Source organism: Salvia hispanica, chromosome 6 (genome assembly GCF_023119035.1).
Source record: "Salvia hispanica cultivar TCC Black 2014 chromosome 6, UniMelb_Shisp_WGS_1.0, whole genome shotgun sequence".
Lineage (NCBI taxonomy): Eukaryota > Viridiplantae > Streptophyta > Magnoliopsida > Lamiales > Lamiaceae > Salvia > Salvia hispanica.
In genome coordinates this window covers 48282653-48295463 of record NC_062970.1, presented here as the reverse complement: position 1 = coordinate 48295463, position 12811 = coordinate 48282653, and the positions used below count along the sequence as shown (strand labels likewise).

At 39.4% G+C, this 12811-nt stretch overlaps 4 protein-coding genes across 4 annotated transcripts; 2 read left to right on the top strand and 2 right to left on the bottom strand.

Moving 5' to 3' along the window:
* Positions 1-825: 825 nt before the first annotated feature.
* On the bottom strand, positions 826-2563 carry LOC125196698 (salviol synthase-like). Its single transcript, XM_048095308.1, has 2 exons — positions 1672-2563; positions 826-1587 (listed from the first exon to the last, which is right to left on the bottom strand). The coding sequence occupies exons 1-2, from the start codon at positions 2557-2559 to the stop codon at positions 949-951; spliced, it is 1527 nt and encodes a 508-aa protein (XP_047951265.1). The 5' UTR covers positions 2560-2563; the 3' UTR covers positions 826-948.
* Positions 2564-4214: 1651 nt separating this feature from the next.
* On the top strand, positions 4215-7921 carry LOC125192740 (putative late blight resistance protein homolog R1B-14). The gene is made up of 2 exons (XM_048090371.1): positions 4215-7498; positions 7634-7921. The coding sequence occupies exon 1, from the start codon at positions 4674-4676 to the stop codon at positions 7482-7484; it is 2811 nt and encodes a 936-aa protein (XP_047946328.1). The 5' UTR covers positions 4215-4673; the 3' UTR covers positions 7485-7498; positions 7634-7921.
* A 411-nt stretch (positions 7922-8332) lies between these two features.
* On the bottom strand, positions 8333-10936 carry LOC125192741 (cytochrome P450 726A27-like). The gene is made up of 3 exons (XM_048090372.1): positions 10646-10936; positions 9970-10098; positions 8333-9723 (listed from the first exon to the last, which is right to left on the bottom strand). The coding sequence occupies exons 1-3, from the start codon at positions 10934-10936 to the stop codon at positions 9640-9642; spliced, it is 504 nt and encodes a 167-aa protein (XP_047946329.1). The 3' UTR covers positions 8333-9639.
* Positions 8419-9483, top strand: LOC125195634 (disease resistance protein RPP13-like). Its single transcript, XM_048093765.1, has one exon. It carries the CDS (start codon positions 8419-8421, stop codon positions 9481-9483), a length of 1065 nt encoding a protein of 354 aa, XP_047949722.1.
* Positions 10937-12811: the final 1875 nt, after the last annotated feature.

Sequence of the window (12811 nt, the reverse complement as noted above, 5' to 3'; positions counted from 1 at the left end):
TTACAGAAGCGAAAGACAATGTTTTAGCTAACTACCTCCTCCTCCATCAATCGATTTTGTAACAGAAAGCGAAGACATTTTGATTTCTTTCTTGAGTCGAGATGTTTTCTCGACTTTTGCAGAAGAAAGAAAGGGGAGGAAGAAGAAGGGAAGAGAAGAGAGATGGAGGAGAGAAGGTGAGAGAAAGAATGAGAGAGAGAAAGACATCTGGATTAATATAATGACACAATCTGCAACAAATCATTAAATGTGTTGACATCTGAAAAAGTGATTTTTTTGAACTTCCGAAAATGCCCAAAGCCCTAAAAGGGTATTTTCGGTACGAAACAGTGAAAAAGGACCAATTTTGAGATAAACGCTTAGTCCAGGGTTGTCTGAGGATATTTTTAAAGTTCAGGGTTGTCTGGCGAGATAAATGCATAGTCCAGGGACTATTTTTGTAGTTCACTCTTTTTTTATCAACAAATACTTACGAAAAGGTTAAGATTAGCATCATTCACGTGTCATCTTAAGCGGGACGGAGGGAGTAATAGTTTAAGTTAAAGTCTTGTATGCGAAGAAGAAGTCTGTATCCGATAGTTGCAACATAGTTTATTGATTTTAACAACTTATTGTTTATCCAAAGTGTTTAAGTAGCTATATTTTAGTACTACTATCATATATAAAGCACGCAGCTTGTACTGTCATGTAAACTGTTAACGTGTTTCTGTCATCAAGTTGCAATATCATACTCCTCAAACTCTCATGCTAATGAATAAACTGTAATTAATATATACTCCTTGCACAGGTCAAATATAGGACATTTAATGGGAGTAATTCATGCAGTAGTAGTAATTCTAGGAATGATAAATTAATTTATATATTGTGCTTATTTCACATTCGAATACAGTATTGTAAATTACACATCATCACTCCAACCACACGTACGAGAATACATACGAAGTCATATTAATTAATCAGTGAAGCACTTGCAGGCAAAGGTCGTTTAACAATGGGAACCAAATGCAAAGGGTTTTTCCTTCTAACACTGCCGCCAAAGGCCTCCGCCATATCCAAATCTTCATGTTTCATCCCGTTCGGCATTTTCCAGTCAAAATGATACAGAAGCATAGCAAGCAGAAGCTCTACGTTTGCCAGTCCGAGCAATATACCAGGGCAAATTCTTCTTCCTGAACCAAAAGGTATATATTCTAGATTGTTCCCTTTGAAATCAACGGAGCTCTCCTCGAATCTCTCTGGTATAAACTTCTCCGCATCGTTCCAGTACTCGGGATCCCTTCCCAGTGCCCATGCATTAACTATCACTTTGGTTTCAGCTGGGATTTCGTATCCATCAATTTCACATCTTTCGACGTTCATTCTCGGGATTAAAAGAGGCAGCGGAGGGTGCGACCTAAATGTCTCTTTGATGACTAATCTCATGTATTTTAGCTCATCAAACTTGGCTTCATCTACGTATCCCTTGTCGTCGAAAACCCTCCTCACTTCTTCTTGTGCTTTGCTGAGTACGCTAGGGTTTCTCATCATCTCTGACATCGCCCATTCCACGGTGATGGCTGACGTGTCGGTTCCCGCTGTGAACATATTCTAAACCGGACATGAACCCCAAGTCAAGTTGAAGAATAAGTAATTTGAAAATTGAGGAATTGAGAATGAAAGAAATGCACAAACCAGAACCACTGCTTTAATATTGTCAGTGGTAAGAGGGAATTCAGTTCCATCCTGCTGAATCTTGAGCAGAACATCCACCAGATCTTCCACCTTGTCACCATCACCACCACCGGCTTTATGCTGGTCGATGATCCTATTGAACAACTTGTCTAATTTTCGATACATCCGCTGGATCTTGAACCGGGCCCCAGTGATCAACGGCAGCAACTTGACGGAAGGATAGAGATCAGCCAGCATGAATCCCGACCCCAACCGGATGCCTTCTTGCATTACAGAAGTCACCGCTCCGCGGTCTTCTGTCTTTGCCCCGACCACAGCCCTCGTTGAAACATCGTACGTCATCAAGTAAAGTTTCCCCGACAGATCCGCCGGAGATCCCTCGCGAGAAGCGATCTGTTTGCAGAGACTCAACGTCTCCTCCTCTCTTATGGAGCGGAAGGTCTGCACGCGCCTGGCGCTAAGGAGCTCGAGCGTGCAGATCTTCCGCAGGTGGCGCCACTGGTCCCCGCAGGGGGCCGTGACGATGTCAGAGTTGTTGTAGGTGAGTTTCTCCGTCACCAGTCCAGGGGACCGTTTCGCGAAGTTGATGTCGTGAGTTCTCATAACTTGTTTGGCCAAGTCCACGGAGGAGATGATGACGAAGTGGATTTCGCCGAGCTGGAGATGCATCAAGGGCCCGTGTTTGGCCGCGAGCTGTCGGAAGATGTGGTGGGGCAGGGCGGCGCGTAGCATGAGGTGGAGGTTTCCGATGAGAGGGAGGGTTTTGGGGCCAGGGATGTGTGAGTAAATCTTGGATGATTTTGAGATTGTTTGGGATTTCAGAAACATGAAGACAAAGAGGAGAAAGGAGAGTATAGCTATGAGTGTAGATGGCATGTTCAACTCCATAATGTGTAATTAATTTCTTTTGTGTCTAACTTCGTGTGTAATTCATCTATTTATTGAGAGATGAGACATTGGGATATGTTGAACAATACATAAATTAATCCCTCGACTTAAGTGACTACCATATTATATTCTTAAGCTTGCAATGTCATAATAAAAATATAAATAAACCTCTTTCCCAATCATCATTTCCTCTTCTTCACTTCTAAATTACATGTTGATATTTAAATATTAACTAGTGTATCAGGTTGTGTAATTTTTCTAATTTACTCCCTCCGTCCCGTATAATTCGGGTCACTTTGACAGGGCACGAGTTTTAAGAATTGTAATGAAAAGTGGGTTGAAAAAGTTAGTGGAATGTGAGCCCTACCTTTATATATTAGTTTATAATAAAATGTGAATATGAATGAGTTAGTGGAATATAAGGTCCACTACCAAAAATGGTAAAAGTGAAATGGAACAAATTATTTGGAACGGACCGAAATGGAAAACTAGGACGAATTATCTGGGACGGAGGGAGTATTTTGTAACTTTGAAAGTGATGTTGTAACTGTGAATTGGATTGTGATGGTTGTTTCATTCGTAGTTAAGCATCAAATCGTCATCTTCGTGAATCAGTCATGCATCAGACGTGGTAGATAAAATTTTTCTATGTTGGTTGACTTTTTTCTTGCATGACTCATTTTGAATATAAAAGTAATTAATAATTGCCGAAGAAATTAGTTTATTTTTATCCTTTTCATTGGTCAGCCTGCAGGCCCATATCTGTTAAAATCAAGAATTGCAGAAAGAAGAAGCCATAAAACATCCTTTGAGTTGGAAAATAACTTCAGACCACAGTGAACTTATATTTGAAATTTTTACAAATAGGTTCTAGGAAAGAAGAGTAAACCCATCAAAGTTTTTTTTATTATTACTGGTACATAATAAGTACTATAGTTTAGGTTTCATGCATGAAGAAATGGGGCAATAATGATTCCTAAAATCACAAACTTTAGCTGAAAATTGGCATTAATTATAATGTGATCGTTACTACTATGAACTTGCATTTATAGCGAATTTACAATGAGTTTGATTTTTTCCTAAAATAAATTTGACGGGAACTTTGTGTTCAAAGGCTACAAAATGGTTAAAAGTAAAAATCATGTTTAAGCCTCACTTCACCTTGGAACAAAAAGAGTACAACTAATTGATCATTCTTAAAATTGGAAAAGTCAACTCATAATTAGTTTTTCTATTTCAGCACATTGAGAAAATTATGCAAGTAATCATTTTTAAAATTGCATTATCCGGTTATACCGTGTAATTATCATTTAAAAAATTGCATTATCATTAAGTATTTATTAAATTAAATTAGTAGTAGAATTAAATTAAACTACAGTTTGTAAAATCAGAGTCTCAGCCTGAGTTTGTAAAATCCGATGACGGCGCGGCACGGCAGCACAATGTAAACGCCTAGTCAGAAAGAGGCAGGCAGCAACGCGCCAGCTCTACTCCTCCGCTACCAGCCATATCCCGCCGCGGTGTCTCCGCCTGCAGCCTCCAGGTAATTTGTGGTGTTTTTCGTTGTTTTTTTTTTTTTTTTTTTTTTTTTTTATTATATATTTTAGTGTAATTGGATTAATTTGATTGATCAGTGTTATCATAATGAGTTTTTCATCCACAAATCTATCCATTACGAACAGGTTTAAATTAGCATCATAGACTGTAGATTCACACATTTAATTTGACAATCATCAAACAATATTGCGATTTGTTGTTGAAATAAAACTAGATTTAAATTGTACTTTATTGTTATAGTTTAATTTGAAGTATTCTATGCGAAGAAGTCTGTATCCGATAGTTGCAGTTGCAGCATATTTAATTGATTTCAACAGCTAATTGTTATATCAAAATGGCTATATTTTATCATGAAGCAGCTTGTGATGTTAACTGTTAACGCGTTTCTGTGATCAAGGTTGCAATATTATGTCAAAATCTCATGCTAATGATTATATTGACAAAGGTAAGGTCACACCGTAATACATACTGTATTTCACAAACAGACTCAATCTCATTCCTACTTTCCTACCTTTGTTTGCTGCACTTTTTTCTCTCTAACTTGCTGTTAGAGATTGATGGCAGCTTATGCAGCTCTGACTTCTGTCATGCATATCTTAGATGATATCAAGCATCATCCTTCCCCTCCCATTTCTATCCACCAACAACAATTTGAATCCCTTACTCAAACTGTTACCTCCTTGCAACAATTTCTTGAAACCTATAATTCCCCTGTTTCCGACACAAACGAAGCCAATCCGTTGGATATTCGTATTGCAGAGGCAGCATATGCAGTACAAGATGAAATCGAGTCCCATATTGTGGACACGATTAAGCTGCGCAGATCCATTGCAACTGATTACATACAAATCGACTCGGGAGAAGAAACCAGTGAAACTCATCACCCACAAATCGACTTGGGAGAAGACACTGGTGCTTTTGCTGGCTCAAGCAACCAAAGTAAACCGACGATGTGGTCAAATTACTTTGGATGTTTTATGAAACCCAGAGCTAGCAATCAAAGTAAACCAATGATCTGTCCCAATTATGAAAAATGTCAAATGGAACCCATAGATCGTGGCGGAACAATCAATTATGTTGATAACCTTTTTCGAGGTCTGCATAGAGTGATAGAAGACATGCAGTTGGTCAAGAAGAAGGTGATGGAAGTGTCTCAACATGTGGTTGAAGCTCAGCTGCTTCATAGAAGTGTCTCAACATGTGGTGGTTTGTCAAGATCTTCCGTCATGGTGGGCTTTGATGATGTCTTACTTGAAATCATGCACAAACTCACCAACGGGCAAGACGATCGCCAACTCCAAGCCATCCCTATTGTAGGGATGGGAGGGATTGGTAAGACCACTCTCGCTAAACATGTTTATGCACAACCTTTTATCAAGAAGCATTTTGATATATGTGCATGGGTTATTATTTCTCAAAATTTTGACACAAGAGAAATTCTTTGTGAGTTACTTTCTCAAGCCAACAAAAAAAGCAAGGAAGAAATGAGTGAGATGAGTGAAAATGAAATAGGATTAGCACTCCACAAATATTTATTCAATAGAAGGTTTATAATTGTTATGGATGATATGTGGAGTTTTGATGCATGGGATAAGATACAACATCTCCTTCCAGATAATTGGAATGGTAGTCGCATAGTGGTGACAACTAGGCAATCGAAATTGAGTTCTCAATTGAACAACAATTATTGCCTTCGATTGAAGTTATTAGATGACGTTAGCAGCTGGGATCTATTTTCCAACTCTGTGTTTGGGGAGGGAAGTTGTCCACTTGACTTGGAGGAAATTGGGAAGAAAATTGTAAAGAATTGTAGAGGACTTCCTTTAGCAATTGTTGTAGTGGCAGGTCTTTTGAAAAAATTGGAACGCACTAAAGAAAGTTGGGAATCAATAAGAAAAAACTCAAGTTCAGTAGTGAATTCGGCGGATGAAGATTTTTGCTTGAAAATTCTGAAAATAAGCTACAATCATTTACCAGTGTATTTGAAGCCATGCTTTCTATACATGGGTGTGTTTGATGAAGATCGTGCTGTTCGTGTCTCAACACTTGTCAAGTTGTGGGTTTCGGAAGGGTTTTTAAGACCAATAAGTGGGAAAAGCTTGGAAACAAGTGCAAAAGAGTACTTAAATGAGTTAGTTGATAGAAATCTCATTCTAGTTCATGAGTTAGGGTCTACTGGAAACATCAAGTACTGCAAAGTTCATGATCTTTTGAGAGACCTTTGTTGCAGAGAAGCTGGGAAACAGGGGTTTTATTATGTAATAGGGCAACATAAGTCTCAGGCCTTAAATAGGCAACATTGTGTTGTTATTCCTGGAGGCACTTCAAAGGATGAGGTTTGTGATGCCTTACAATCTATGCCGCTTGCTCGTACGCTTGTATGTCATAGTGATGAAGTTGTTCCAGTGCCTGAGTCAAGACTGTTGAGGACATTGAAAGCTTTTGATACAGATAGAAGTGGAAGCCACAATTATTTGTTCGATGATTTGTTCCAGTTTTTGAACTCACGGTATCTTGCTGTTGGAGTTCAGAGGGTGTCTGAAATCCCTTCATCAGCCACTTTTCTCTGGAATCTACAAACACTTATCATTTTCCATTCGACAGGGGTTGATGCATCATATATTTGGGAAATGCCTCAACTTAGGCATATTGAGTTCCATAAAGGAGATTCATATATATCACATCCTCCTAATTTTCACTTTATCGTCATGCACAATCTACAAACGCTGAAAGGAGTTAATCTTTCGAAATGCCCTTTTGGTTCATATATCCCCAATATAAAGAAATTGGCAGTATCTAATATAGTACTTGGAAATCTTAAGTCTATGGATAAACTAGAGTCCTATCGGTGTTATGGACCTTGTGGTAAAGCGAATACCTTCTTTCCACTCTCTCTTAAGAAGTTGAGCTTAGGATCACACACCTCCCATTGGGAGGTTACTCAACAGATGCTAGAAAAGATAAGTGCATTACCTCATCTTCAGAAGCTTAAATTGGAACGAGCTGATTTCGAATACGGCGTGTGGAAAACAAGTGAAGAACAATTCCCCAGGCTCAAATTCTTGGAGCTGAAATGGTGTCATTTGGTATCCTGGATAACAGATAGCTCCCACATTCCATGCCTTGAGAAACTTTGTCTTTACGCAATAAAGGAATTGAAGGAGATCCCTTGTGAAATTGGTGAAATACCAACAATGCAATCAATTCACTTGGACTATTGCAGCGAATCTGTGGTGGAGTCTGCCAAGATGATAGCAGAGGAGCAAGATGAAATACAAGTTCGAGCTATGCTCTTCAACAACAGCAACAACCAAGCACTACGGAGCCTTGCAAGCCCCAACTTTCAAGTCGAGATAGACTATTTCTAGTCTGAAACATTGAGGTAATGAGGCTGTTACAATGAATTTATGGTACTTTGGTTTCACTTTTCAATTTCTAGGTAAATATATGTAGACAGAAAATATCGCAAATATGCTCGTCATAACTTTACTCATGTAGTATTGATTTGCATATGCAGATGGAATCACTCTTTGCTTCCAGGTACTCTCTCTTCGCTCTGTTCATGGACTGATGAGGCCACCTACGTCGGAAGTGGTTCTTGGGTATGTGCGGATTGACACCAACTTCTGTTTTCTTTGGGTTCTGTTTCCGCGTTTCTGTCTTTGCAAATACTGTTTGTACATGTTTGCTTGTTCCATTGAATTTGTAATTCTTAACTACTATAAAATCCATTTTGTTGCTTCCAGTAGGCTTGTTTGTTAACTTAAATATGTTGCAAATAATAAATTATTGGCTGTTTATTTTCTGATTCCCCATTTGGGCTGTTTCAAATAACTGAGATTTATTTTTTTAAATTTATTTGCTGCAACATTTGAAAGGAGAAGGTAGGATCCGTTTTAGCATAATTTCACTAATATTAGAACTCTAGGAGAACGTAGGAGTATTAAACACAGGTTTAGAGAATCTCATATAACAAGATCAGCTCACACCATTTTAATCAATGTTCAACCTTGTGTTTTTGAGGCTAGTATTTGCTCAGACTTTTGATTGAACAAATGGACTTAAAAAATTCTTGAACAAATTAATTCGTTCTTTGTAACAATGGTCTTCTTCTCACATCACTTTATACTGTGGGGCCACGTACATGTGTTGGTTGTCGGCAATAATGTAGAAGGGAGAAAGATCAGTAATATAGAAGGGAGAAAGATCAGTAGCCAGCAGTAACCACACACCTTTTTCATAATTATACTGTGGCCAACATTTCTTCTCAACAAGCCTGAACTATACAGTTACAGATCGACCATGGCTGCTTATGCAGCTCTGACTTCGCTCTTGCATATCTTAGATGATATCAAGCATCATCCTTTCCCTCCGATTTCTATCGACGAACAACAACTTGAATCCCTCACTCAAACTCTTACCTCCTTGCAACAATTTCTTGAGACCTATAATTCCCCTGTTGCCAACACAAAAGAAGCCGATCCATTGGAGATTCGTATTGCAGAAGCAGCATATGCAGCCCAAGATGTAATTGAGTACCATATTGTGGACATGATCAAGCTGCGCAAATCCAGTGGAGCTTATCATGGACGAATACACTCGAGAGGAGAAACCAGTACTTCTGCTGGCTCCAGCACTCAAAGTAATCATGACAGGAAAATCAGTTACGTTGATAATCTTTATCGAGGTTTGAAGAAAGTTATAGAAGACATGGATTTGGTCAAGAAGGAGGCGATGGAGATATCTGTGTCTGAAGCTCAGCTCCAGAGAAGAGTCTCAACATCTGGTGGTTCGTCAAGATCTTCAATCATGGTGGGGTTTGGTGATGCATCACATGAAATCATGGACAAGCTCACCAACGGAGTAGACGATCGCCAACTCCAAGTAATCCCTATTGTAGGGATGGGAGGGATTGGTAAGACCACTCTCGCTAAACATGCTTATGCACTACCATTTGTTAAGGACCGTTTTGATATTCGTGCATGGGTTACAATTTCTCAAAATTTTGACACAAGAAAAATTCTTTGTGAGCTGCTTTCTCAAGCCAACAAAAAAAGCAAGGAAGAAATGAGTGGAATGAGTGAAAATGAAGTAGGATTAGCACTCCACAAATATTTATTCAATAGAAGGTTTTTAATTGTTATTGATGATATGTGGAGTGTTGATGCATGGGATAAGATGCAAAATTTCTTACCTGATAATTGGAATGGAAGTCGCATAGTGGTGACGACTAGGCAATCAAAGTTGAGTTCTCAATTGAACAACAATTATTGCCTTCGATTGAAGTTATTAGATGAGGTTAGTAGCTGGGATCTATTCTCCAACTCTGTGTTTGGGGAGACCTTTATTTTGACGTTTCTAACTTAAAAATCTCAATCTACTTTTATTATTTTTAAATAACTCTATGTCAAACTAATCATATACTCATTAACATTGATTCCAATGCAATCACATATTCTGTTAACCAATTCATTGTATGGAATAAACTTATCTAACACAAGGTATGCATTTGTCATGGGTGGCTCATAAGACAAACCAATTCCTCCAATTTGTACTATTCTTCCACCCCAATATAAAAGGACACAAATAGATTCTGTGTCTATAATCCTGCAATACATACACAACTTTATCTCAAAATTTAAATAATTCAAAATAAACTATATACCAAATCTTTAGAAATTAACAATTCAAAAGACACTACATACCAAATCCTAGTAGCTAATAACACACATTGAACATACAATTTATACCAATAACATAAAATTTTAATTTTTAACTACAAAACCTAAAATTACAATTTTCACCATAAACTATGAATATATGCTAAATGAAGAAGAAAAGCATGTAACTTACCTTGAGGGAGAAACAATTAGATGAATTTGGGCGATTTATGCAAGAATCGGACGACAAGGTAGCATTCTTGGAAGGGTTTCGCGAGAAAGTGTAGTTCAGAAGCGGTGGCGTCTGCGATTCTGTTCTGTTCTGCACCAATTTTATTCACGTTAGACACGCATTCTAAGAATGTGCGTTTAGTTTGATTTTTCTGATCTGTTATTCTGCGAATATTCACCTAAGTTACGCATTTTAAGAATGCGTATTTAAATACGCATTCTTAGAATGCGTAACACCCAGTGATAGAAAAAAAAAACCACCTATCTATGGAAGCAGTTTTTCAGAATCACCTATTTATAGAATTTAGCCATGTTTCACATTTCTCTATAAACTTAATACTCCTTTCGTACCACATAAGAATATACACTCTTTTCTTTTTAGTCCATCCCACAAGAATATGTACTTTACAATTTTGAAAACTTTTTTTTCCTTTATTTTGACGAGACTCATTCTCCACTAACAATACTTTTTTTATTTTTCTTTCTATTTACTTATCAATTGTGCATTAAAATCCGTATCCACCTCAAAATGCATATTCTTATGGGACGGAGGAAGTATATAAAAGCGTTGAAGTCAAATTGAAAATCTTAAAATTAGAAACTGAAAATTGAGAAATTGAGAATGAAGAAGCACAAACCAGAACCACAGCTTTGATATTCTGAGTGGTAAGAGGGTATTCAGTTCCATCTTGCTGAATCCTGAGCAGAACATCCATCAGATCATCCACCTCGCCACCACCATCACCGGCGGCTTTGTCCGCCTTATGCTCCTCGATGATGCTATCCAGCAGTCTGTCTATTTTCCGATACATCCGTTGGATCTTCATCTGGTCTCTCGTGATCCACGGCAGCAACTTCACGGACGGATACAGATCCGCCAGCATGAACCCCGTCGCCAAATGCGTGACTTCCAGGATTACCGAAGTCATCACGCCGCGCTCCTTCGTCTTGTTCCCCACCACCGCCCTACGCCATCAGGTAGAGATCGTCCGACAGATTCGCCGGAGTTCCTTCGAAGGAAGCGATCTGCTTGCAGAAATTCAGGCACTCCTCCTCTCGGATGGGGCGGAAGGACTGCACGCGCGCGGCGTTGAGGAGCTCGAGCGTGCAGATCTGCCGGAGGTGGCGCCACTGGTCGCCGTAGGGGGTGGCCACGATCTCGGAGTAGTTGTAGGAGAGCTTCTCCCCGAGGGTCGAGGAGCGGTTGGCGAAGTTGATGTTGTGAGTTCTCATCATTTGCTTGGCGGAGGCGACGGAGGAGATGATGATGAAGTGGATTTCGCCTAGCTGGAGGTGCATCAGGGAGAGTCAGTGCGGATAAGGAGGTGGAGGTTTCCGATGAGAGGGAGGGTTTTGGGGCCGGGGATGTGTGAGTAAATTTTTGCTGATTTTGAGATTTTTTTAGATTTGAGAAATGTTAGCCTATGCACTCTCAAGCAAGCTGAAACTAAAGTGAAGCTAGCTCTCAATCCTAATGTTGATGCTAAATGTGAAAATGAAGATTCTTCAGTCAAGGACGTGGCATCTACTCACAACATGAAGAGCTGGAAAGATGTGCTCTTGGGACCACCTAAAACGTTGGCAGCAGGAGAAGGTGGCCAGCTCGCTCTTGTGGTCCAAGGCAGTTAAATGTGTTGTGTTGTCACTCTTCTATTGCTTGTTATGGTAGAGTATTATTCTCAGTGTAGCTATATATATGTGCAGCACGTAATTCCAATTGCAATCCATGAACATACTATTTCTGGAAATATGCAGTCTCTCTTTATCTTCTATATCAATTCCTCTGCTATTCTTTCATGGTATCAGAGCCTAGGTTCATCCTAGGTTCTGCATATTTCCCTTTTGTTCTCTTTTCCTTTATTTTGAATCATGGCTGAAAAAGATGGGTCAAATGTGGAGGATACATCCTCTCACAGAAGTTCTATTCCCGTTTTAACCCAAACACATCCCATAGCCATTAAGCTTACTGAAAGCAATTATCTGGTGTGGAAACAGCAACTAATGTCCACCATTAGAGCTCTGGATCTGGAGCCATTTTTGACGGGAGAAGAAGCTGCTCCTCCACGTCTAATTTCTGTTGAAGGTACAACTCAAAAGAAGGTGAATCCAGATTTTCTGCTGTGGAGGAAGCAGGATCAGTTTTTAGCCTCCTGGTTGCAGTCTTCACTCACTGAAAATGTTCTTGCTCTCATGGTTGGGTTAACCACCAGTCATGAGATCTGGACAGCTCTAGAAGCTAACTTTGCAGGTCAATCGAAGGCCAAGATAATGCAGTATAGACTGCAACTTCAATCCTCCAAGAAAGAGTCTCAATCCATGAGGGAATATTTGGGAAAAGTTAAGTGTTGTTGTGATGCTCTCGCGGCTGCTAGATGTCGCATATCTGAAGATGATCAGATTCTCTATGTTCTTGGTGGACTTGGATCAGAATATGATCCAGTTATGGTTGCAATCTCAGCCAGAACTGATCCCTGGACTATGCAAGAGGTAACATCTCTATTACACAGTTTTGAATATAGATTGGATGCAGCTAAATCCACAAAGATCAACATGGATGGATCTACTCCTTCCTTGAATGTTGCACAAACTAATGGGCAACGTGCAGATGTAAATAATCGCTTCAACAGACAAGATGAAAGTGGAAGAATTTCTGGCTATGGATCTGGTTTTAGGGGTGGCAGAGGTGGTAGGTCTGGTGGAAGAGGAAGAGGAAGGCTGACTTGTCAGTTGTGTCAAAAACCTGGTCACACCTCAGCCCGTTGTTGGTATAGATTTGAACAATCCTTCATGCCTCAACCATCTCA